At 45.1% G+C, this 26660-nt stretch overlaps 1 protein-coding gene across 2 annotated transcripts in view; it reads right to left on the bottom strand.

Moving 5' to 3' along the window:
- Positions 1 to 24722, bottom strand: part of FNDC1 (fibronectin type III domain containing 1) — a 126114-nt gene extending 101392 nt beyond the window's left edge. Inside the window, exon 1 of one of the 2 annotated variants that reach the window (XM_048844100.2) lies at positions 24416 to 24722. In XM_048844100.2, coding sequence (XP_048700057.2) covers positions 24416 to 24512 — 97 coding nt within the window. In that variant the 5' untranslated portion in view covers positions 24513 to 24722. The remainder of the gene's footprint in view (positions 1 to 24415) is intronic. The other variant, XM_075126841.1, reaches the window with a different exon arrangement.
- Between the last annotated feature and the right edge of the window lie 1938 nt (positions 24723 to 26660).

Here is a 26660-nt window from a genome sequence, read left to right as displayed (position 1 = left end):
AACAAGAGCTCATTCCTCTGGATGCTGGTTTTGGGCGTTGGGTCAGGGGAGTAACTTTTTTTACACTCCTGCAGTCCCACTGTCCGGGCTCTAATGAAGAACTCAGCTGTAGGACTTTAGCAACCACCAAATTCCCATGAATGGTTTACATCAGTTCTGTCTTGCTAACTAGTTAGCAACTAGTTAAAAAGATAGTTAGTAAGCTAATACATTAGAAAGCATGCTAATAACAAGTTAAGAGTCTAAAAGTAACAGTTGAAGGAATGTGAGAAACTTGACGTTAAGCATGGGTCTGGATCCAAACTCCCTCACTATTAGGGATGTTGTGGTCTGGGGCTTTGTCAGCCAAATATACAGCTAGGAATACTCCCAAAGTTAATGTCCCTGAACTTTCACGTGTTTGGATCTGGGGGGCTGGAGTCCAAAAATATGCAAAAGTGACTACTTTATCCTGTAATGTAGCAAAGATTTTTTCAATCCAACAAAGATTCACATGTTTATGTCTTTCCATTTCTTCTGTACTTCAAGTGCACGTTTTACTTTCCATAGAAACTGCCAAAAAACTTCTCAGACCCATAAAGTCAGAAAGTATGAATTCAAGCTTCATCATGAACTCAAGAAAGAAAATCAACTATCTCTGTTTTCCTTTCAAACTGGGGACCTCTCACTGATCAAAAAAGATTGTGATGTCCCAAAAGTCCACGCTTGCTAAGAACAAAAATACTGAATATGTCAGTTCAATATTATCTTCCCTTCTCTTATCAGCAGCTGTCAAAGATGAAGCTTATTCACTGCAATATCAAAAAGTACATCTTAAAATAACAAAGACTAAATCAATTTCTCTGTTTCTATAAAATGCAAACAAAGCATTGCATGGTATTGTCCTTTATAGTTCATAATTCAAATCCTGTGATAGAACCACCTTCTTTTAAATTGCTTTATTCTAAGTTGTCTGTTGTATATATTAGTTCTGTGGGAAGGAAAGCCACTTACTGAAAGTTTACAAAAAGTTAATCATATAAAATCAAACTCAAGGAAATATTCAGACCACTACCATCACTGATCCCAGTAACTCCACACTCAGTCAGATCCTGATGCAGGTCAGTAATGGACAATATTCCAAAATAATTTTCTCACCCATGAAAAAGAAATACTCTGCAGTTAGGTTCCAAGCCATTTCTTCATTAAAAGTGAAGTGGATATACTGAATGTGCACCAGCCCATGCCTCTGCAGTTATCTGAATCATGACTTTGCTAAGCTCATCTCAGTCAGAAGTTACACTTTGAGGAGCTACCCAATTCTTTATAGTCTAAAAATGCCACTTTATCTAGACATGCGTCAGGGTGAAATACTAGATTTCTACATCAACATATCTATGGGTTATCCAACCTGCCTAGAATCTGATCAACGAAGGGTCAGACATTTGTACTGTGATATAAAAGGTCACTGTCAACTTAAAAAAAAATCACACCTCTTTCTGTGCATTTATGCTTATTATTTGTACAAGTAACATCTAAGATTATTGTAATTTAAAGAGCTGTACTAACACTAATGCTAAGCTGTCATCTGGGCTAACGCACTGGAGTATTGATCCAGAGATCAGTAATGCATAGCCATCATCTGGGCTGATATACCAGGGAATTGATCCAGGGACCTCTAGACCTGAAGTTCTAGACTAATACACTGTGAACTAATAATCCAAGCTCTGTAACAAACTCTCATCCTCTGTGGATTGGACATGGGGTTGTGGGGACATAACACACACTGACCAGCAAGTTGTACAAGGGGGGCGTGATTTTTTAAAAAACCTCAGTATGAACAAGACCTTTGTGAAGATCAAAAGGATAAATCACAGGAAGGAATGAGGATGCAAGCTTTAGCTGAAATGTTGAGAGTATCTCATGTGCTGCACTGAAGGTCCTGTCCACACCACAAGTGAATTATGTGCTAGGACACTTGCCTGTTGTGGCTAGGGGCATACATGTTGTAACACAAATTTGTTTTTATGACTAATGTGAAGAAAACATGATTCCATGTGTGTGTTAAGGAACTGTGGAAGGAAATTTCACTTACATCCATTTTAAGGCTCCTTTACATGGTCAGAGTGGGAGCCTAATAAAAATCTGGCCCATTATCTTTGAATCCAAGGCTGGAACTGTGAGATCTGTAGGTCCTGAACAAAGGCCCATGGGCCACTGCCACATCCACAGTTCCACCCAATGACTCTACTAGTGACTGGAGAATTAGGAGCCCTAAGGCCTTACACTCCACTAAATGTACTACCCTCAGGGACCTGACTGGGCTGAGTACAGTATTTGAGCCAGAAAGAGGCACAGGAAGTTGCCTGTGCAACAAGGTGGACCCTGGCTTGCTTCTGCTACAGACCGTGTCATCCACTACCAAACTCCCAGCCTCATTCCCGGTTCCTGACTTCAACCCTGCCCTGTTCCTGGCCTCAGCTTCATTCTGGTCCCTGAACCCTTTCACCTTGGTCTCGGACTGCTCCAAACCTAGGCTATGGCTCATTGACTTCTGACAGAGTGCTGACCCTCGGCTTCAGTTCCCATTTCCTGTCTGACCCTGGCTCTGACTTTCAGCTCAGATACCTATGCTAACCACCAGGCCAGACCACCCACATCCTGGTCACTGATACTACCTTTCCACCATCTTTGACGCTAACCATTAATAAGTTAACATTTGCCAACAGATATCAGTTCTTTTCTATTTTAGGAACAGGAAAATACTGCAGTGTGCCTCCGTGCTAAATAATGGCAAATTATGACTTTCTAATAGTGACCACTGTATCTAATGAAGTAATCTACAGTATGATTTGCCTACCATGATCCTCAGAAAACCAATTACTGTCCACACTGATCAGGGAGGCAGAACAGACATTGCCTGTTAGTGTGATTTTTTTTGTATATGTGTAATTACAGAGTTTGGGTTAGTGCCCCAATGTGCTAAGCACTTTCCAAACACACAGGCTGCTCTATGTTCCATGAGGCCAGTCAGCCTCACCTCAGTCCCTGGAAAAATCATGGAGCAGGTCCTCAAAGAATCAATCCTGAAGCACTTGCATGAGAGGAAAGTGATCAGGAACAGCCAGCATGGATTCACCAAGGGAAGGTCATGCCTGACTAATCTAATTGCCTTTTATGATGAGATTACTGGTTCTGTGGATGAAGGGAAAGCAGCGGATGTATTGTTTCTTGACTTTAGCAAAGCTTTTGACACGGTCTCCCACAGTATTCTTGTCAGCAAGTTAAGGAAGTATGGGCTGGAAGAATGCACTATAAGGTAGGTAGAAAGCTGGCTAGATTGTCGGGCTCAACGGGTAGTTATCAATGGCTCCATGTCTAGTTGGCAGCCGGTATCAAGTGGAGTGACCCAAGGGTCGGTCCTGGGGCCGGTTTTGTTCAATATCTTCATAAATGATCTGGAGGATGGTGTAGATTGCACTCTCAGCAAATTTGCGGATGATACTAAACTGGGAGGAGTGGTAGATACGCTGGAGGGGAGGGATAGGATACAGAAGGACCTAGACAAATTGGAGGATTGGGCCAAAAGAAATCTGATGAGGTTCAATAATGATAAGTGCAGGGTCCTGCACTTAGGACGGAAGACCCAATGCACAGCTACAGACTAGGGACCGAATGGCTAGGCAGCAGTTCTGCAGAAAAGGACCTGGGGTGACAGTGGACGAGAAGCTAGATATGAGTCAGCAGTGTGCCCTTGTTGCCAAGAAGGCCAATGGCATTTTGGGATGTATAAGTAGGGGCATAGCGAGCAGATCGAGGGACGTGATCGTTCCCCTCTATTCGACATTGGTGAGGCCTCATCTGGAGTACCGTGTCCAGTTTTGGGCCCCACACTTCAAGAAGGATGTGGATAAATTGGAGAGAGTCCAGCGAAGGGCAACAAAAATGATTAGGGGTCTGGAACACATGAGTTATGAGGAGAGGCTGAGGGAGCTGGGATTGTTTAGCCTGCAGAAGAGAAGAATGAGGGGGGATTTGATAGCTGCTTTCAACTACCTGAAAGGGGGTTCCAAAGAGGATGGCTCTAGACTGTTCTCAATGGTAGCAGATGACAGAACAAGGAGTAATGGTCTCAAGTTGCAGTGGGGGAGGTTTAGATTGGATATTAGGAAAAACTTTTTCACTAAGAGGGTGGTGAAACACTGGAATGCGTTACCTAGGGAGGTGGTAGAATCTCCTTCCTTAGAGGTTTTTAAGGTCAGGCTTGACAAAGCCCTGGCTGGGATGATTTAACTGGGATTTGGTCCTGCTTCGAGCAGGGGGTTGGACTAGATGACCTTCTGGGGTCCCTTCCAACCCTTATATTCTATGATTCTATGATTGCCTTTACATGGTCCGTTTTGCCTACCATCCTTCAATGCCATAGTTCAGATAGGACCTCTGTGCCTCCCTCACAGGCTGCAGCATTCACATTCCTTCACGCTCACTGTGCAGTTAAGAAGTGCTGGTCTTTAGATTGCAGTTATTTGGACATACAGCCGGGTGCATTTTGAAATGACCACTCACTCAACCTGATTTTCTACTGCCCTGCATTTATTGCCCTACATTTGCGTGAATGACGGCACGGCCAGTCATTTACATTGTTACAAAGTGGATACTAAATCACAATGGCAGCATTGTGCACTTCCTTTGCTACACAAGGCCCACAGCAATGGAGAATCGGGCCCACTCTGAACAGTGAAGGGTTTCACTTAGTAACTGATATCAGCAGCCATCATCCTGTAGAGAAAAAACTCTAAATTATTCAGGTCAGGTCAATAATAAAGCTGCTTAACTCATCTGAGGATTTCCCAGACAACCTGTGTGCAATTAACTGGCTAAAACAGTTATTTGGGCCAGATTCTGCCATCCTTTTTCATGCTATGTAGTTCCTGACTCTGTAAATAGAGCCACTAGTTTCAGTGGACATGCTCCTAGAGTGAGGTGCTAATCAGCATGAGTGAGTATGGCAGAATATAGACTTAATGCTTGCTTTTAGGGCGCACTGATACAAATTATTATTCTTTTCTTACAGATCACCACAGACGTTTATGGATCTTTATGGATAAATAAAGATCTAAGAAGCTTGCAAAATACCTAAGATGGAACAAGCTACGTGTGACATTGGGACAGATGACTTCAAATGAAAAGGGGCAAGAAAGGAAAAAATTGGAAAGGGAAACAAGCCCCAGTATATCTTACAATTGATATCTATTCTTGTTCTGCCACCAAACAGAAAGGAAATCTCAACCAATTATCCAGCTGAGGGTTCACAAGTTTTCTGGCATACAGAAAGGAAAGGGCATTTTTGGTTAATTTTCCAAGTACAAAGGAGCGGTAGAATTGCTGACCAAGCATTCTGACCAGGATTGGATCAGTCATAGGCACAAAGGGAGCACAGGATAAAATGCCAGGAGTTGCAAACAGAAAAAGCCAACCTCAAAACAAGAAATGAAAACTAAAGCTCTCTTTCTGGGGAACTAATGGCTCAGGGGACTAGTAATGGAATATATGGATTTATATTATTGGAGATTTTTTAAGAGCAGGTTGGACAAACACCTGTCAGGCATGGTCTAGATCAGAGGTGGGCAAACTACGGCCTGCGGGACCGTCCTACCCAGCCCCTGAGCTCCTGGCCCGGGAGGCTAGCCCCCAGCCTCTCCCCTGCTGTCCCCCCTCCCCCGCAGCCACCGGGCAGCGCTCTGGACAGCAGGGCTGCACGCTCATGCAGGGCAGAGCAGCAGCATGTCTGGCTCCGGTGCGGCTCCCAGACATGCTGCTCTGAGTGGCATGGTAAGGGGGCCAGGGCCGTGGGGTTGGATAAGGGGCGGGGGGCCTGGGGGGCAGTCAGGGAGCAGGGAATGGTTGGATAGGGGGTGGTGTCCCAGGGGGGTGGTTAGGGGTGGGGGGGTCCCAGGAGGAGGCGGTCAGGGGACGGGGAACAGGGGGCGGTTGGATAGGGCAGAGGTTTGGGGGGGGCAGTCAAGGGACGGGAAGCAGGGTGGGGGTTAGATAGAGGGCGGGGGTCCTGGGAGGGGCAGTCAGGGGACAAGGAGTGGGGGGCGTTGGATGAGGGGGTTCTGAGGGGGGCGGGAAGTCGGAGGGGGTGGAATAGGGGGTGGGAGCCAGGCTGTTTGGGGTGGCACAGCCTTCCCTACCAGGCCCTCCATACAGTTTCGCACCCCGTTGTCGCCCTCGAGCCAAAAAGTTTGCCCAGCCCTGGTCTAGATAATACTTAGTCCTGCCATGAGTGCAGGGGACTGGACTAGATGACCTCATGAGGTCCCTTCCAGTCCTACGATTCTCTGATTATTTGTATTAAATAACTCCTATAGGCCCCACTTAAGACCGAGGACAACATTGTGCTAGCCATTGTATAAACACAATAAATGACAGTTCCTGACCCAAGGAGTTCACAATTTAAACAGACCTTTAGGTCACCAGTTCAAATCCAGCTCAGGTTAGTAGAGAGCCAATATTCTAAGAGGACACTAAAGGAACTTGTCTTGTTTAGCCTATCAAAAGAAGGCTGAGAAGGGATATGATTGCTCTCAATAAACACACCGGGGGGTAAACCCCACGGAGGGAGAAGAGCTAGCCCCAAAGTTGCATTGATCCTTTTGGCACCATTGCAAGCTCAGCTCTAGGGTCTGCTCAGTTGCCACAGGATTTTCCACAGAAGGGGACAAGCAGGATCCAAGTTAATCTCAATTCATCCTATTGCAAAGCAACTGACAATACGTCAGGAAGTCCTGTGAAATCTCAAAACTGAGATGGCTTTTCTAAAGCTGTCACACTTTTTCTTTAAACAAAAATAATTCAACTGTTTTTGATGTGTTGAAGCGTAAATTGACATTGCAGAATAAAAACAGAGAGCCCCATTCTCCTCTGAGATGGTTAGCACTGCTCAGTTTCCACCCCCCAAAAGTTTCATCTTATGGAGTTTCCCTGGAGTTGTCATTCCAGAAAGGTTGGAGGTCTGTACTCTGTGGAAGAAGCCCTGGGTTCCACCCTCTGAAAAGAAGGATGCTCTAAGATCAATACAGACCTAACAGAGGCAGTGGGCATCCATGCAAAGGCTCTTGCTTCTGCACTGCTGACTGTCCTGCCCCTCTGGCGACTGGGCAGCATGTTTCCTTCAACAGCTATGCCCAGAACCTCTTTTGAGGCAGATGGATGGATCCATGCCATGGAGGGTGAAACCAAGCAGGTTACTACTGAGTCCTGGATTTGCTTCATTTGCTGAGTTTCCCTTTCTTCACACGGCCCCAACCTGGGTCTGCCTCCTATCGATCTGGATCACCTACCACCACAAGGTTGGGAATGGAAAGGATGAAGCAGCTATTCCCCCTTCCATTCATCTCACACGCCTACACAGATTTTGCTCCTATCCACTCACATGGCTAGTTTAGACTGCTACAAATGGTTAGATTACTGGAAACAAACGAATGTTAAAAACTGGATTTCCCCACCACCACCATCATCCCCATTTATGCTCTTTCTGGTTCAGTGCTGGCATGTTTAGTGTTCCAGCTCTGCCGGAAAATGTTTAAATAACTAAACATCCCTTTTCACTGAACTTTTTAAAATAAGTGATCTGAAATCCATTTCTGTCCATATTAGAGTCTGTCTTAGATTCCCATCAATTATGGGTTCCCAGATCTGCTCATAAAATGTGTTTCAAAACACAAGTAAAATAATGCACGGTTCAGAGAAATCATAGAAATTCAGGGCTGGAAGGGACCTCAAGACATCATCCAATCCAGTGGCTGGCAAACTTTTTTTCCCCACAGACCACTTGAAAATTGCCGAGGGTCTCGGCGGACCACTTAATGATCTTTCCAAATGTTGTTTGTGCCGTTAGGTAACTGTTGTAAAGCACTTTGGATAAAAGCGCTATATAAATTTTTTTTTATAATAATTTACTTTTTTTGTTCTACAAGTAAAAGCACACAACTCATATTTTAATATCAGTAGTCTTAGCTTTCTAATGCGATGGATGTGCCCACTCTCCCCTGCCGCGGCTGTCCCCAAGGTGGAGCTAGGAAGGAGTGGGGTCTCTCCCCCACCGCAGCAGCCACAGAGCTGAGGCTGGGAAGGAGGGGGGGTCTCTCCCTCTCTTCCCCACTGTCAAGGTTCCTCCCCCACTCTGAACTCTAGGGTACAGATGTGGGGACCTGCATGAAAAACCTCCTAAGCTTATCTTTACCAGCTTAGGTCAAAACTTCCCCAAGGTACAAAATATTCCACCCTTTGTCCTTGGATTGGCTGCTACCACCACCAAACAAATACTGGTTACTGGGGAAGAGCTGTTTGGAAACTTCTTTCCCCCCAAAATACTTCCCAAAACCTTGCACCCCACTTCCTGGACAAGGTTTGGTAAAAAGCCTCACCAATTTGCCTAGGTGACTACAGACCCAGACCCTTGGATCTTAAGAACAATGAACAATCCTCCCAACACTTGCACCCCCCCTTTCCTGGGAAATGTTGGATAAAAAAACCTCACCAATTTGCATAGGTGACTACAGACCCAAACCCTTGAATCTGAGAACAATGAAAAAGCATTCTGTTTTCTTACAAGAAGACTTTTAATAGAAATAGAAGTAAAGAAATCACCTCTGTAAAATCAGGATGGTAGATACCTTACAGGGTAATTAGATTCAAAACATAGAGAACCCCTCTAGGCAAAACCTTAAGTTACAAAAAAGATACACAGACAGAAATAGTTATTCTATTCAGCACAATTCTTTTCTCAGCCATTTAAAGAAATCATAATCTAACACATACCTAGCTAGATTACTTACTAAAAGTTCTAAGGCTCCATTCCTGGTCTATCCCCGGCAGAAAACAGCATATAGACAGACACACAGACCCTTTGTTTCTCTCCCTCCTCCCAGCTTTTGAAAGTATCTTGTCTCCTCATTGGTCATTTTGGTCAGGTGCCAGCGAGGTTACCTTTAGCTTCTTAACCCTTTACAGGTGAGAGGAGTTTTCCCCTGGCCAGGAGGGATTTCAAAGGGGTTTACCCTTTCCTTTATATTTATGACACCCACCGAGGCAGCCCCCGAGCTGGGGCTGGGAAGGAGGGCCGTCTCTCCTCGGCAGCCGCAACCCTGGAGTTGGTGAAACTCAACCTCCTTCTCTGGCCGCCACAGCCCGGCACATCCCAAATTCCCCCCACCCCCTCTTCTCACCCCACTGCCCCCTCCCACTTACCCCCTATTCTCCCCAAGGCCACCCCCTCACTTTACATGTGCGCCTTCTCCAGGGTCCAGGCACCTAATGAGTGGAGCCACGCCTGCATGGTTCCACTAATTAGGTGGGTGGCCCATCATTCTCTCATGAAGCCGCTCAGGCGCGCACCTTAGAGGGAACTATCTGAGGACCACCTGAATGGAGTTTGCGGACCACAGTTTGAAAACCTCTGATCTAATCCATCCCCTCACCTGGAGCAGAATTAAGTAAACCTAGACAATCCCTGATCATTTTACTTTTGTTATGTGTACTCCTTTTATCTGTTTAAACAGCCGCTGTGGTGCCCGGGTGCTATTATATCTACGGAGGCATATGGAACTCGAGGAGTAGCACTTGTTGGGCCATGCCACTTTTTTGATGTTTAATATTTGGGTAGCGACTCCTGTGAGAGCAGCTGGTTTGACAGGAGTTCCAGTGCCATAGGGTGATGTATTATTTGAGACATCTAGTGGTAGGAGAGATGAATTACTATCGTTTCAAATTACTGGAATGGATCAGATTAAATCTAAAACCAACAAACCTATGACCCCAATGCTGCAAAGACTTACATACTTTATGCATTGTGAATGGTCCCTCTGACGTCAAGATAAGCACATGCTTTAGTCTTTGCAGAATCAGGGCCTCAGCTAATTCAGCAGTAAGGTTGCATAGTTTAAAAAGAAATCACAGTGTCAGGAAACGCAAAAGTTAAGGTTCTGACAACAGCATATCCTATATATTTTATGCTGAACATTTTACAACATAAGCAGTGATCTATTAAGCTACATATTTAACCAGAAAAAACAGAATATAAAAATCCTACATATGTGCAATGCAGCCATATTAATATTGCTGGTTGAACCATAAATTTTACATTTCCTAACTTTCTGTTATTTTAGCTGTGTAGTCTTCAGGTCTTTAAATGCAAAGCACTAAATTGTTACCTAAAGGGGGCGGAGGGAGTGATTTTTTTTATATGTATGTACAGCACCCAGCATGATGGGGCTATAAACTTGCTGATGCCCCTTTGGGCTACTGCAATGTAATAAATAAATAAGTAAGTAAATAAATAATCATCATAATTTATATCAATAATAAAATAAATAAGTTAAATAAATAGTATACATAAATGACTTGTGCTTAATGATGTTATACTTAAATGGTCCGAATTAGGCTTTGAAATTCACACCTGATTGGAGTGAATGGAAAGTGGGAGGGGTGAGTTACTTATATATTGACACCGTCCAGATCTATCTACGTCACTATGATCTCTATCATCGCTTCTCACTACTATTAATTTTTCCTCACAACACCTCAGCATGGCAGGGAAAATTTACTATTCCTAATATGACAGGTACAGAAATTAAGGCACAGGAGTTTGCAGGCTTGATCTGTTGAGGCTGCATATATGCTTAAGTTTGCTACCATGAGTAGTCCCCACTGATTTCAGGGTTTACCAAATCATGACCTTAGTGATTTGTCCTAGGTGTAGTCAAAGGAAGAGTCAGGATATGACCTCACATTTCCTGAGGTGCATCTTAGTACATAAACTCCAAGACCATTCTTCTCCTCCAATGCAAGTGAGCCGACAGCTTTGCATCAAACAGGAACAAATGTGTATTATGATGTCACAAAGAGAGAAGGCCTTATTATGTTGTGTGAACTTTCAACCACATAACTTTGTTTTGGAAAGTTTCAAATATGAGAAAACAGTGGGTTATGACAAACAGCTTAGTGAACTTAGTTATATTTGAAAAAAAGAAAAAGTAGAAGTTAAAATTATTAGGTTAAGTAAAACTTACTTTTTTTAAAGACACAAGGGGATTTAGATGCCTAACTGCCACTTTAAGTGCCAAAGTCTATAGCTTAGATCCTCAAAACCTCACTCAACTACAGCCTAACCCTGTAGATGCTTAAATTCCCTAGGCACTGAAATTTTCACCAGCAAAGTCCCCAAGACACCTAAATTTCTGCTAGCGGGCACGCACGCAGACACCTAAGTCCTCACACTGTCGAGTTGCTCGGTGCCAAACTCTTGACTGAGTTCCGATAAAAATTGGGTTTGTTTAGTCTGGAGCAGAGAAGACTGAGAGGGGATGTGATAACAATTTTCAAGTACATAAAAGTTTGTTACAATGAGGAGGGAGAAAAATTGTTCTCGTTAACCTTGGAGGACAGGACAAGAAGCAACGGGCTTATATTGCAGCAAAGGTGGTTTAAGTTGGACATTAAGAAAATCTTCCTAATGGTCAGGGGGGTTAAGCACTGGAATAAATTGCCTAAAGAGGTTGTGGAATCTCCATCATAGGAGATTTTTAAGAGCAGGTTAGACAAACACATGTTAGGGATGGTCTAGATAATACTTAGTCCTGCCATCAGTGCAGGGGACTGGACTAGAGGACTTCTCAAGGTCTCTTTCAGTCCTATGACTCTATGATAGAATTCACAAACTAGGCATTCCCTCATCTATCCCAATCCAGCATTTTCAGAGGCTACCTATGAGAACAGGCTCTGCACAAAACACAGCTGCTGGAGGAGGAAGTGTCCCTCAATGACCAGTGGCTAGGACGATCCCCTGGTGTAGGGTTGCCAACTCTCTACTCACACAAAACTGAACACCCTTGCCCCGCACCCTGCCCTGCCCCTTCCCCAAGGCCCCGCCCTCCACTCACTCCACCCCCCCCCGCCCCCTGCTCGCTCTCCCCACCCTCACTCACTTGCTCATTTTCAATGCACTGGCTCAGGGGGTTGGGTGTGGGAGTGGCTGAGAGCTCTGGATGGGGGGTGCAGGCTCCGGGGTGGGGCCTGAAATGGGGAGTTCTGGCTGGGGTGCGCTGATTGTGAGGGCTCCGGCTGGGGGTGAGGGCTCTGGTGTAGGGCCAGGAATGAGGGGTTTGGGGGGTAGGAGGGTGCTCTGGGCTGGGGGGTTTTGAGGACGGAAGGGGGACCAGGGCTGAGGCAGGGGGTTGGGGGGGAGTGCGGGCTCCGGTGGGGGGTGCAGGCTCTAGCATATGTAGGATTTTTATATTGAGAAGCTTGGGGTGCAGGAGGGTACTCCGGGCTAGGATCGAGGGGTTCAGAGGGTGGGAGGGGGATCAGGGCTGGGGGAGGGGGTTGAGGCATGGAAGGGGGTCAGAGGTGCAGGCTCCAGGCAGTGCTTACCTCAGGCAGCTCCCGGAAGCAGCAACATGTCCCCTCTCCTGCTCTTACATGGAGATACGACCAAGCAGCTCTGCGCGCCGCCCCCGCAGCTCCTATTGGCTGCAGTTCCCAGCCAATGGGAGCTGCAAAGCCAGCGCTTGGGGGTGGGGAAGCATGAAGAACCCCCTGGCTGCCCCTACTTGTAGGAGCCAGAGGGGGGACATGCTGCTGCTTCCAGGAGCTGCGTGTAGCCACGGCAGGCAGGGAGCCTGCCTTGGCCCCACTGCGCCACCAACTGGACTTCTAATGGCCCGGTCGGTGCTGACCAGAGCTGCCAGGGTCCCTTTTCGACGGGGCATTCGGCAACCCTACCCTGGTGTAAGGGAGATCCAGTTTCCAGTCCCTGCTCTAATACTCCAGCATATCCTATAACCCAGTGGTTAGGGCATTCATATGGGAGCTAGGAGACCTGGCTTGAAGTCCTTACTCCATGTCAGGCAGAGTGGGGATTTAAACCTCTGTCCTCAGAGAGGGCTCTAACCGCTGGGCTAGAGGGCATAAGGGGAGGGGGCATGATCATCTCTATTTTTCTGGAGAAAGGGCTGACCTGGCTTAGGCACTTACCTTTAGGAGAGGCTTCATGGCTGTGAATCCAAAGTGGAGGGAAGCATTTAACTCCCTCTGAGTGCTGGGGCTCAGGCCACACCATTCTGCCCAATGTTTCCTACTGGCTAGCTTAGGCCGCTCCGTGCTCCAGCACCCTGGCTTGTGTGGATCTCCATTCTTAGGCCACTAACTCTCCCCAAGCACCGTACAGGGAGGATGGGCACCTAACTCAGGGCTGTCGATTCTGGCAAGCAGCAGGACACCTAACGTTAGGTGTTGCAATGCAGCTCCTAAGTGCCCTTTGTGGATCTCAGCACCAAAGTGCCCTTTGTGGATCTAGCCCAGGGGTTCTCAACTTGTGGCCCCAACAGCAAACAGCTGCAGCCCATGCAACATGTGAAAGCCATACAGGTAGTACATATATTGTGTGGATGCAGCCCACATAACACAAAGAGAGCTGCATATGCAGCAGACATGCCAAACCCACGAAAAAAAACACAGAAATTGGGCTTGGTTTTGACTTAATTGGCTTGTGAGTTGCTTGTTGGCAAGTTTTTGCTTTGTAGCTTGTTGCTCGTTTGGCTTGTAGCTTCTTGCATGTTGGAGCTTGTTGCTTCTCTCTTTTTTTCCTTTTTATCAGCTCCCAGCAAGCAGGGGCAAGTAGTGGAGAGAGTCAGGGATGTACAGCTGGCCCACCACAGCCCCAGACTCCATGCCAGGGGGATCTAGTCACACAGAGTGTTGGGATTCTTAGGGATTGGCTTGTTTTGGCCTTGTTTTGAAATGGGATTAGCTTGATTTTTGGCTTATTGTGAAAGTCAGGGTGCTTATTTACCACATGAAAACTGGCAACTGCGATATGCAACCCAAAACAGTAAATAGGCTGAGAACCACTGATCTAGCCAAATATCTACATTGTGACCCTAAATGACTTGGAAGCATCCCTTTAAAACCCAATTCTATCACTGACTAGTTTGGAACTAATATAGAACTAATATAAGTGCAACATCCAATTCCATAAAGGGAACTGAGATTTTTTTTCCCCATTCTATTTTGCTGAATTGCCTTTTAGGGGCATTTTATGAAAACAAGGTGGAGGAAGTTCATATAACAGGATAAATGATCAAGATGTTAAAATGCCAAATATAAAGTGGAATTAGACAATTAGACAGTAGCTTACTGTTTATGGTTACAATGTGCAAGCTATTTAAAAGTTTAATGCACCAAGTTTTAAATCAACATACAATAATTGCTTATTTCTGGTGGGAATCTTTGAACATTCCTCACATTCATTTTGCCACTGAGAAAGGCGTTCTTAATACACTATTACGGTTGACCTCCTCAAAAGCAGGGCCTCATCCAAAACCGATAGAAGCCAAATGGAAAGAGTCCCATGGACTTTGGGTCAAACCCACAGTAAGTAGCTCAATAAATTCGTTGTAGGCTTTTCTAGGGTGCTTGTCATTGTACTACCCTACTGCCTCACATACATCACTGAATTAATCCTCACCGCACCCCAGTGGGGAGGGAAATGTTACTCATTCCATTTTAAAAATGGGGGAGCTGAAACACAAAGATTGATTAGATAGTTTGTCCAATGTCACTCCAGAAGTTTGTAACAAAGCCAGAGACTGAAGCAGATCTTCTGAGTCCTAGTCCAGTGCCTTAACCACAAGTGGGCCCTTGATACTAGTCAAATATGTACATTAAATAAAAACAAAGCACATTTAAAACTCTATTAAAGTCTCAGTCAAATGAAGCCGACATGGGGTTATTTCTGTCACAGACATTAGAACTTGCTTTATTCATGCAGTAACTTTAGAGAGAAGAGATGTCAAACAGATGATGAAACTGTGAGAAGAAGCAGATCAAAAACTCAATGGGAAGGGTCACAGCAAAAAGAGTTTAACGCTGATCATGAAAGGCACAATGCCCTGATCTTGCAAAGGGCTGAGTGCCTTCTGTTAGTCCTGCGAGCTCTCTGCTTGTCATTCCCACAGCTTCTCAGTGCCTAATCTTATGTGCTGTCTGCAAAGAATTCACCAGTAAAAAACCCACAGATATGCAACTGAAGTTGGCATCGCTTCCATATATGATGCAAGGGAACATAGAACAACCACACTGAGTGAGACCAGTGGTCCATCTAGCCCAGTGTCCAGTCTTCTAACAGTTGCCAGGGCAATGAACAGAACAGGGCAATGAACAGAACAGGGCAATTTTGAGTGATCCATCCCCTGTCATTCACGCCCAGCTTCTGCCAGCTGGAGGTGTAGGACACCTGGGGCATGGGGCTGTGTCACTGACCATCTTGGCCAATAATCATTGATGGACCTACCCTCCATGAACACATACAATTCTTTTTTGAACCCAGTTAATAGTTCGGACATTCACAACATCCCTTGGAAACAAGTTCCACAGGCTGGGGTCATTGGGTGACCCCTAGTTCTTCTGTTAGTGAAGGTGTGACAGGTTGGACACCCCCCCGTCTGGTGTGTCTGATATACTGGGGTCCCACTGAGCCCGCCCGTTCCACCAGCCTGGGCTTCCTCACCCTGTCCTGCTGTGCCAGGCCCTCAAGCCTTCTCTAGCACATCCACAGGTAAGGCCACAGCCAGCTGCAGACACAAACTGAAATCAGCTCTGTGTGGGAGGATTCAGCTCGGGAATTTACCCAGCACTCATATGCACACCTCCTTTGGGGTGTAAACCCAAAATAATATTGTCTTGCGCTGTATACAGAGATCTGTACAGCCCAAAGTCATAAAAATCACCCCCTCCCTCAATGTGGAGGGAGATATGCATAGCTTTTTGCCTCCCCTCCCCCCCCCATACAAATTGCACAAACTGGGTTTTGAAAAAAAAATAAGTTTATTAACTACAAAAAGTAAATTTTAAGTGATTATAAGCGATAGCAGACAGAACAAAGCAGATTTCTGAGCAAATAAAACAAAACACGCAAACTAAGCTTAATACACTAAAGAAACAGGTTACAAATAGTAATTTCTCACCCTAAATGTTGGATAGGCAGGTTGTAGAGTTTCTGCAGCTCAGAGTTTCATTTATTTCTCTTCACAGGCTAGACCCCTGTCTTAACCTGGACACAGCCCCTGCCTTTCCCCAGCTTAGTTTGTTTGTTTGTTTCTTCAGGTGTTTTCACCAGTCTTCCTTCTTGAGCGGGGAGGCAATGGAGAAGAGCCCTGATTGACTCACTTCCCAGCCTTAAATAGGATTTACATAAGCTGCGAATCCTTTGTTTCCAGTGGAAAAATACCGGCAGTGTCCAAGGTGGTACTCCATACCAGGTGACATTATCACATGACCTTGCAATGTTAGAGCAACCATGGAGACAAGGTTTATTTGAAAGGTCCACAGGAAGGAACTCCAGGAAGATGAGAGATCAGCATCTTCAAAGACCCATTGTCTTTCCTAATGGCACATCCAGGCTGATTGCATACTGTCTGACGGGCGTTTCTCAGTTGTGATCACAGTTGTAATTGTTATATAGTCAATATTCCTAACTTTAGATACAGAAATGATACATGTATACAAATAGAATAATCATATTCAGTAAAACATAACCTTGCCAATGATACCTTACATGACCCATCTTCCATGAAACATCTTAGTTATGCCATATTCATATCATAACAATATTTCTATGAAGACTATGCGGTGTAGCATCACAGAAGGGGTAAATAATACTCCCTGTTCACTTTCTCCACACAATTCCTGATTGTATAGACTTCTATCACATCCCTCTTTAGTCATCTATTTTCTAAACTGAACAGTCCCAATCTTTTTAATCTCTCCGTGTGTGGAAGCTATTCCATACCTACAATCGTTTTTGTTGCCCTTCTCTGTACCTTTTCAAATTCTAATATGTATTTTTGAGATGGGTGACCAAAACTGCATGCAGTATTCAAGATGTGGGCCTACCAGGGATTTATATTGTGACATTATGATATTTTTGTTTTACTATCTATCCTTTCCTAATGGTTCCTAACATAGTTAACTTTTTTGACTGCTGCTGCACATTGAGTAAATGTTTTCAGGGAAATATTCACAATGACTCCAAGATCTCTTTCTTGAGTGGTAACAGCTAATCTAGTCGCCATCATTCTGTATGTATAGCGGGGATTATGTTTTCTAATGTGCATTACTTTGCACTTATCAACATTGAATTTCATCTGGCATTTGCTTGCCCAGTGACCCAGTTTTGTGAGATCCCTTTATAATTCCCCGCCCCAGCACAACCTACTCCTGTCATTCCTATATATTTTGTACCCTGGTATTACTGTGGTCCATTGATTATCATCATTCCACCAAGCTTCTGCAATGCCTCTTATAGCAATAGCCTCATAATGCCAGCACTCTAGTTCGCCCATGCTGATCTTTAGACTTCTAGCACTTGTATACAATTTTGTCCATATTCATTTGCTTGCCTTTACATGTAATATTTAAATGGGACTCTCTTACATTTGACCGTTCTTCTCTAGGTCCTCCTACCTGTACTTTACCAACTTTTTTCTTACCCTCCTTACTAGGATGTAGAGTTCCTTCTTTAATAAATTCATCCCTAAGGGATATCTCCACCTGAACTAAACCATGTGTTCCTCCGTACCTGTCTCCTTTCCCACAGCCCTTAGTTTAAAGAATCCTCTACAATCTTTTTTAATTTTACATGCCAGCAGTCTGGTTCTGTTTAGGTGGAACCCATCCTTCCTGTACAGGCTCCCCCTTTCCCCAAAAGTTCCCTAGTTCCTAATAAATCTAAAACCCTTCTCCCTACACCACTGTCTCATCCATGCATTGGGACCCTGCAGTTCTGCCTGTCTAAGTGGCCCTGCGCATGGAACTGGAAGCATTTCAGAGAATGCAATCATGGAGGTCCTGGACTTTAATCTCTTACCTAACAACCTAAACTTAGCCTCTAGGACCTCTTTCCTATCTTTTCCTATGTCATTGGTACCTTCATATACCACTACCACCAGCTCCTCCCCAGCACTGCACATAAATCTATCTGGATGTCTTGTGAGATCCACAACACACCCGTCACACCCGGCAGGCAGTTCACCATGTGGTTCTCTCGGTCATCACAAACCCAGCAATCTCCATTTCTAAAAATCAAATCCACCATTACTATTCCCTTTCTCTGCCTATTAACGAGGGTTCCCTCCCTCAGAAAGATATCCTCTATGTGATCATACGGAAGGAGGATCCCAGTTATGGGATTGTTTCCCTCTGCTCTTTTTCGCTATGTAAGGGTATGTCTCTAACTGCCTCTTTTACTCTGCCATTTAGCCATGGTGGCTCTTTTTTGTTGTGGTTGTTTTTTGAATTGGGGTATATATTTAGTTTGAACCTCTATTATGGTATTTTTAAACAGTATTATGGTATTTTTAAACAGTTTGAGAACCACTGGCTTAGAGTACAGTGCACTTGCTCAGGCAGAGCCAGTTTTTAATAGGGCTGTTTGTGGAGCAAGATACTAATTAGTATGAGTGTCAGAACCTGGCTGGTTTATACTGGTCAGCTGGGGGTCATTTCAGAAAAAAAGAGTTGGGGCAGGGATCCTCCCACATATCACTGACCTGTTGAAAGGGGGAAATGGGATGGTATTTTGTCTCAGTGTAACTAACACTATCTTGAGGGCCTGGAAAGGGTGATTTTATTGCTCATGAGTGTACCACATCAACAGCCATGGCAAATGAGGTTCTCTATTTCCACACACAACAGATACTGCAATGGTATCTGAGACTACAAGTCCCTCCCCGCTGCCTCACTGATGTGCCTGAACCCTTTCCAGGGGCAAGGGGTAGGAACTACATCTAGATATTTAAAGTATTATTTTAGTTTATATGCCAGTTCAGGCCTTTGTCAACACAACAAAGAAGTAGGGAGTCAATTAATACCCATGAAAGTGGCGATATGGCAATGACAAATCAGGCTCTCCGTGCCCCAAGTAGAGAACTTCCAGTAACAAAGGAAAGGGTTATCTCATGCATACCAATATAATATGCTTCACGATCACTGTATTTCTATGTTGGTTTCATGCTTTAAACCCTGGCATTAGGTAAATTATTAACATTTGGGAGAAGGCATATGCTTCTCTTATTTATCTGTACCTTTCCCATACCTGAAGAAGAGCTCTGTGTAAGCACTAAAGTTTGTCTCGTTCACCAACAGAAATTGGTCCAATAAAAAAATATCTCACCCACCTTGTCACTCTGTCTCAATCTTATTTATATGTACACTATAAACTCCTACTTTGCTTTGGTTTTCTGGGTGTCAATTAATAGAATTCTTTGTGTTTAAAATCTATGGCCCTGAGCCTGCAAAAACTTACAACCTAGCGTAGTGCCTAGTACCATGAGTAATCTCACTGAAGTCAACAGGACTCCTCTCAGAAACATTACACTCAATTAGTATTTGCAGCGTTGGCCTCTTAACATATCTATCAGCTGTTGCAAGGATAAGAACCACTGACCCCTCCAAGAAACCTTTGAAAAACAGCCTATTTAATTCCAGAAGAACACAAGACCCAAAAAGGGCTGTAGGACTTTAGGAACAAGGATTATTGTGGGACGACCAAAAGACGTGAAGATTGAGTAATGCTATATGGAATGACAAAATATGAACAAGCTCCACAATCCTCAAAGGGTAATAAACCTTGTTTTATGAAGAGCTGGGCTTTGATGATCAAGTTTCAAGCTGAAAAGGAGTGATTTAAAATATAGACTTCTCCAAACTACATTCTAACATATACTTGGTTTTAGATGGAAGTTCCTCAGGGCTCTTTTTCCCCACTGATCAGTGTCGGGAGAAGGTTAGACTGATTTCCTTACAACATGGTTAAAGTTTAATTCTTGGCTCTGTAATAATTAAATGACATTTTTTTAAAGAAAAGCAATCTATTTATATAATAATTCTTATGTGCCATATATTTTTGTTTGGGGGTTTTTTTCCCCAGAAAGTCACTGTTACTTGGGGATATTGATCTAACTCCTCAAAGATATTTAGGATCCAGGCCATTTTCATTAAAATATAGGCCAACATTTTCAAATTTAGGCATCTAAATCTATGTTGAGCCACATAAATAGCAGTGGCCTAATTTCCAAGGTTGGCGAGAACATGTAGCTTACCTTGATTCATTTGGCTACTGAAAATCAGGCCACTTCTACTTAGGTGCATAAATATGAATTTTGGGGCCTAATTTAGGCCCTTAAATTTGAAAATATTGGCCACAATTTTTATTTGTGAAGAGTTTATCTGCTTCTGCTACTTAATCTTCACTTGATGTCATAATCCCCTATAGCTGACATTATTATTATTCCCACAGCAATCAAGTTATGATGTCCCAAACAGAGTTTTATGGCTTCAAGTATATGATGAACAGCATTAGTGAGTGCTCTCCAGCATTAGTGAGTGCTCTCCTAAAATCAGAGATTGTGACTTCCTGCAGATTTTCTAGCAATAAAGATCCCAGTTCAGCAAGGTACTTGATCATATGGCTAACTTTAAGAAACTGAGTAGTCTCATTGACTTCAATGGGACCACTCACACGCTTAAGTAACTTGCTGAATTGGGGTCAGAGAAATGAGAAGTGAAATACAAAATATAACATATTGTAGGAGGGATTAGTCTGATCTACAGGGTTTCCAATCCTGTGATTCTATTGCAAATCTCTCTATATTTCATGTTTTTTCTTAAAGCCCCGGTTCCTGGAGTCAAGTGATTGCAGGAAAATCCCAGATTTCAATTATTTTTAAAAAGTAAATCTATGGACTACCTGGTTGCAGAGAATAGCTTGAAAACATGAACACTAAGGCTCAAAAATCAGAAGGTAAATCAAAATCAAAAGGTAAACCAACATTTGTTATTTTAAAAATTTTATTATTTCTAAGCCAATCATAATTTTGGGGACCTGAGTCATGATTTTTGGACACTTGGGGTTGTCAGCACTGGATAGAGAAATGGGTTTCGAGCCAGTGTCACTGAATATTTAACTACTGTGCAGCAAACACATGATTATTACAGTTTTCAAAATTAATTTAATATAAAAGAATTAAACTGGATTCTTCATAAGGTAGGGGCTTAACATCTACAACTCACTTCCAGTGGAGGACCAGTCCATCATCTCTTAACCTGTGCAAGTGAAGTCAAAATGCTCTTCAGTAACTGCAGAAGTGTCTAGGATATAGCCAAAATTTGGATTATGAACATAGGGGCAAGCATCAAACTTGTGGCTCTAATAAGCAGAGAAAAATAAATGAACCCATCTTCAAAATTGTGTTGGTATATTCAGTGTTTGAATTCCTCGCACCTCCAGAGTTAATACTTCTCTCCAAAAATTACTGCTTATTTAGGACAGAGAAGCTTAAAAAAAAGAGCTCCCTTGTGAATAAAGAAAGCAATCATAGTCCACAATTAATAAAGCTAACCTCAGACTACATTGGGAAGCCCTAAATCTCCCATCTAGCAGCTACTCATCATTACTACTGCTTTCCACTATTGTAAAAACTCTGTAGGTTCCTTCATGGGGAGGGAAAGCACAGTAGCTACCACAGCTAACTGTGCAATGCGAAAGTTGACAAGATGTGTCATGCTGCTGTATTGCTGTTAGTGCCCTCTGAAGGCTACCAGAGAAAAAGAACAGCAGTTCATTCCCTCATGCAGTGCTGGTGAGAGGAGTGCAGGAGCGAGTGAGCTTCCTGATATGAAGTCATAACAAATATCTAAGCTGTTCCTAGGGGAGAAATTAATAACTAACACACCTAATGTGCTATTGAGATCTAGGAAGTAGATTTAAGTGTCAGGTGTGCCATTATGAGAAGTCACATATGAAACAAATATTAAATGAGGTCATGGTCTGTGCACTGGCCATGACCTGTCTAATTAGAAACAAAGTCCATTGGCAGACACAGGTGCAAAAGGGGAACAAAGTAATGACCGATCCAGGGCAATGGGGACAAGCTGAAGTGCAAGACGTAAGTGGATCCTGACATTTAAGAAAAAGAAAAGCACGATGGTTTCCCATGCAGTGTTCAGAGAATCACAGCACTTTCATTCTGTAAAATATTTGTGAAAGAGGATCACAACCAAATGAAAATAATTCGGATTTACCAAACAGAGGCCCAACCGTGCCGTCCCTATTCGGGCAAATACTCCTGTCTGAGTAGAGACTGCAGGAGCAGGCTGCAGGTGCCTGATTTTTACTTACCCGCAAATTAGAGCATGATTACACTCCAGGGTCAGACTCCTGGGCCCTGTTCTGGAGGTGCCAAAGAATGGCTGGCCTACTGAGGATTTCTCCTGAATAGGGAGAATCTCTGGGTGGCATGGAGCGGAGACAGGGGCTGGGGAAAAGGTCCCTGTGGGGCCGAGGAACTGGAGCACAGCACAAGCATTGCTTTGCTTCAGTGATCTCAGGCTCAGAAGAGTCCATGGGCGCCATAGGCAGCTGCACACAACTTAGAGCAGTTCTGAAACTGCTGTAAAGTAGGCTAAACCCACCCCCAGCTCTCCCTGGACCGAGGAGCTGCAAACATGGCACCAAGCCACCTTTCCCACCCCAGTCTTCCAGTCCTGTCCCAAGCACAGCTCAGCCAGACCACACTGACTTCAGCTGAGCTTTCATCTCTTTACACTGATGAAAGTGAGAGAAAAATGAGGCCCTGTGTTCAAGAATGGGCTGTGCCAAAAGTCAACTCCCTTTGGGACAGGTAAGAGTACTCTTAAAATCACTGCAGAGTATGATGGATAAGTTAGCATCCAATAACTACAGTAATAAAAACTACCAGGCATCGATATTAAGTGCAATAGGAGGGAAAGAGTTCTTCTAACGTAGGGTGTTAATTTTGATTATGAATGTCCTTTCAGCCGGAGCACTTAATTGCCTTGGCGGTCTCTGCCACCAGCTGAATGCAGCTCCATCACAGTTATCTTCACAACCTAATGAGGGGTTCTGCTGCTGGAGATAGTAACTGTTTTCCAGGGAACAGATTAAACAAATCATCAGTCCCATGACAGCTTCTATGGGACATGGAGATAAAACATTTTTCAGATAATTTGATTTATTTCCCCAGATATATTTGTACTAGTTTGGCCCTCTCTGATCTGGCCATCATTTCAACTGTAAATTCTGTGTTAATGTGGTGGAGATAAGCCATGGTTTGAGGCTCCAAAGAACGATCCAGCTAAAACATTCCACCGATCTGGAGTGATTTATAGTGTGTAAGGAGACTGGGAAGAGGGGTGGGTAGCACTGGGAAATGTGACAGAGCTCACTCTGCCACAGCAAACAAATATGATTCCAGAGGAACATAGAGAGGACAGTGGAAGGAAGAAAATAACAGAGGGCTACAGGTGTTTTAGTCATAAAGACAGGGTGCTTCTGCAGTCAAAACAAATGTCCTTTCACAGAATCAAAAAACAAACAAACAAACAGATCAAAGTTGCTTCTGAGCAGTAGGAGACTGAAATACATTAGAAAGGTTCATATCCTTGCCACATTTATAATGTCGCACACATGATTTAAGGCCTTTGTAAAAGTTAACTTGTGACATTCTTTGCTCACTTCCAAGATGCATTGTTTTAAAAAAACACACCCAACTACTTGATCTTGCAGTTAACAGGGAGATCCCGGAAAAAATAAATCCCCAAGTAAGTAGGGCTTTCTGACTTTTTTCTAATACCTTGTCATTTTAATTATACCAGGGCACAATCAACACACTAAATATCGTTGTCAAATATGTGCCCCCGGGCGAGACTGCCTGCAAAACTGCCTCCACGTAGCTGGAAACAACTAGCACGGACGCATACTGCTGCCACGACTTCCCCTCCTGCAAACCGAAGCCACCGCTAAAACACACACGGGCTTCGGAGGGTGAGAACGTCGGGAGGGGAGGCAATCAGCCGTTTACACACCACGCCAAATGTTGGTCACGGAAAATACGCGGGGTTCCCACTGGCACGGCGAGGAGGAGGAGGATGAAGAGCTGACCTCCCAAGGACCTGAGCGGGGAGTACATTTTCCCGGTTTCCAAGGCACAGCTGAGCTGCAGGGTTGCCCCCCACCCCGGATTTAAAGTGGGTTGGATGAAGTTATTTTGCTTTTGGAGTGAGGGGTTTTGCCGCGTGGGTCTCCGCCTCCCACCCCTCCGACCTGCTCCATCCCCACTGATCGGCACAGCGCCTGATCTCCCTCCCCCCGGGTAGTGGCGGGGGCCCCGGCTGTGTTCATTTCACCGGTGCAATCCGCTTCAGTAATGCACCTGTGCTCCGTGCAGCCCAGCGCCTCCTCTTCGCCCTGCCTGCCCACAGGGCTGCCTGGGGCGGGGGAGACGCGCAAGGCAGCGGCACACTCCCTGCCCCCGATCAACCGCACCGCGCCGGGAGCCGGGGAGGGAGACCGTACCTGGGGCCGCGGGGGAGCCGGAGTGCAGCAGCGCAGCAGCGAGGAGCAAAAGCGCTGCCCAGGGCAGCCGCAGCGGAGCCCGGGCGGCGGCAGCCATGGAGCCGGTGTGCGCCGGAGTCAGTCCCGCCGGGGCGCGGGCCACGGGGTCTGGCGGAGCGGCAGAGGCGCTAGGACAATCCCGCAGCTCCCCGCTCAGCCCCGCTGCCTCTGCCTTCGAGCCTCGCCACTTCCCTTCATCTCGACCGGAGCCGCGGCAGCCGCTCCGCTTCCCCAGCGCCTTCCCTCTGTCTCCTCCTCCTGGCGCCCCGGGAGATTGCAACGGGAGCCTGGGGGAGGGAAGGAGCCTGCAACCTGCTTTGATTTTTTTCCTCCCCCGCGCCACCCATTGATTTATTGGCAAAGCGGGAAGGCAGAAAAATCTTCCCTCCGCCCCAAACACTGTCTGTCCCCTGCGTTGTGGCTTCAATGTTCAGGCACTTCCACACCAAGGAATTTATTTCCCCTCCTCCTCCTCCCTGCTATTTTTCTGGGGGTTGCCCTGTCATTAGTTAAATCTATTCGGAGTCCAGAGACACGCTCCATCTCCCTTCTCATCGCTGAGACTTGAGGCTCTCCAGTCACCCCCTCTCGCCCTCCGGAACTCCCCACACCAGTCCTTGCTGACAGTCTCCAGCTCTTCTGAACCCTCCAGAGAATTCCTGCCTCCCCCACCGACCTGTGACTTGCCCCCTTTATGGATGATGTGACTGGTTGCCACTTGCCACCAGCAACAACAACGAAAAGGCAGTTTAAGAAGCAGACTCCACCGAATTTAGGGCAGTCTAAAAATATCCTAAAATTACTATTCCTTAATCGTTTTTACAGATCACCTTTCAGATGAAGTAACTACAGTTGTACAGTTATCTTGAGGTGGGCAGAACCAGTTTAATGGCTTTATAATCCTCTCCATGGCCCCGATTCTGTGAAGACTTACCTATGCTAAATTTTACACTCTGGGAGTAGTCCCAATGATAGTCCCTGGAGGTACCTACAGTTGGGCAGTGCTTATGTCTCTGCAGGGTCAGGATCTGTATTATTTTCTATCTTTGTAGGGAACCTGTGAGTCAGATTCCTGTTTGCTTTAACTCCTGCTGCCCGCTGAGCAGGAATCTTGGGAGGTTTCCATAATGACTCCTATCTCTTTTTCATCAGGGGATACTGCAGGTTCAGAGCTCAGCAGTATGTACACAGTAAGAGATTATAGGGTTGCCAATGGGTATTATGTTATCTATATTGTGTTATACTGTGGCGCTCCATCCCCACATTGACCTGAGGGTTCTGAGTCTTCCACTCTTTTTATCAGCCAAAATAGCTGTCCTCCTCAGCCATCCTCACCAACCCAGTGTCCACTTGCTTTTCCAAATCATTAAGGGCTAAACTATCTCTCTGTCTTACACAGCTGTTGAGGGAAACAGAGGGAGCAAAGCCTTCTCCAGACTCCTGGCTCTTGGACTTGGGCCCGGTATACAGTGTACCCCCAGTGTTTCAGCATGCTCCTCCCTCCCCAAGGAAGTAGGTGAGGAATGGGTAAGAGCCAAAGCTCTGCCCCGAGTGTGTTGGTCAGGGGTGCGGAGAGAAGCATCCCAATACAGTGTGTTGCAACTTACTTCCCCTCAGGAACAAAGGGGAGTATGGGAGGAGTGGTGTCATCACATTTCCTTCCCAAGACTTCTGCTGCAGAGGCACAGCTACACCCTGCCGCTTCCTCGGGTCTGAGCCTTATGGCTCAATCTGGCCGTACCAGTCTAACTTTATTAGCTGTACTGTTTGTCTAGATTTACCTAGGTGTTGCACTGCTCTGGCTTTGGTTATTGGACCCTCAGTGGGTCCCAAATGAAGATGAGACTCCCTGGGTTGTAATTAGTATCAGAGGGGTAGCCAGGTTAGTCTGTATCCACAAAAACAAGGAGGAGTCTGGTGGCACCTACTAATTTTCCTTTTGGGGAAATAAAATGGGTGTTAGCTATCTATCAGTCCTCAGTAATATTCCCAGGTTAAAAGGGCACAGTGCAAATATTTAACCATTTCTCTGCTATTGGAGAACTTGAACCTGCACACCCTGGTGCACATCAATAATCCTTACACATGTGAGAAGTCCTAGTGGGTTTAATTAGGCTACCTGTCTGAGTAAGGGTTTGTAGAACTAGGCCTCATACTTCATTTCCATCACAGTCTGGAGGGAATAACCTCTGGTCCTCACAATTTA

The sequence above is a fragment of the Caretta caretta genome, chromosome 3, assembly GCF_965140235.1.
Source record: "Caretta caretta isolate rCarCar2 chromosome 3, rCarCar1.hap1, whole genome shotgun sequence".
Taxonomy (NCBI): domain Eukaryota; kingdom Metazoa; phylum Chordata; order Testudines; family Cheloniidae; genus Caretta; species Caretta caretta.
Note: the sequence above shows the minus strand (reverse complement) of the source record. Positions and strands in the feature narration are given on the sequence as shown.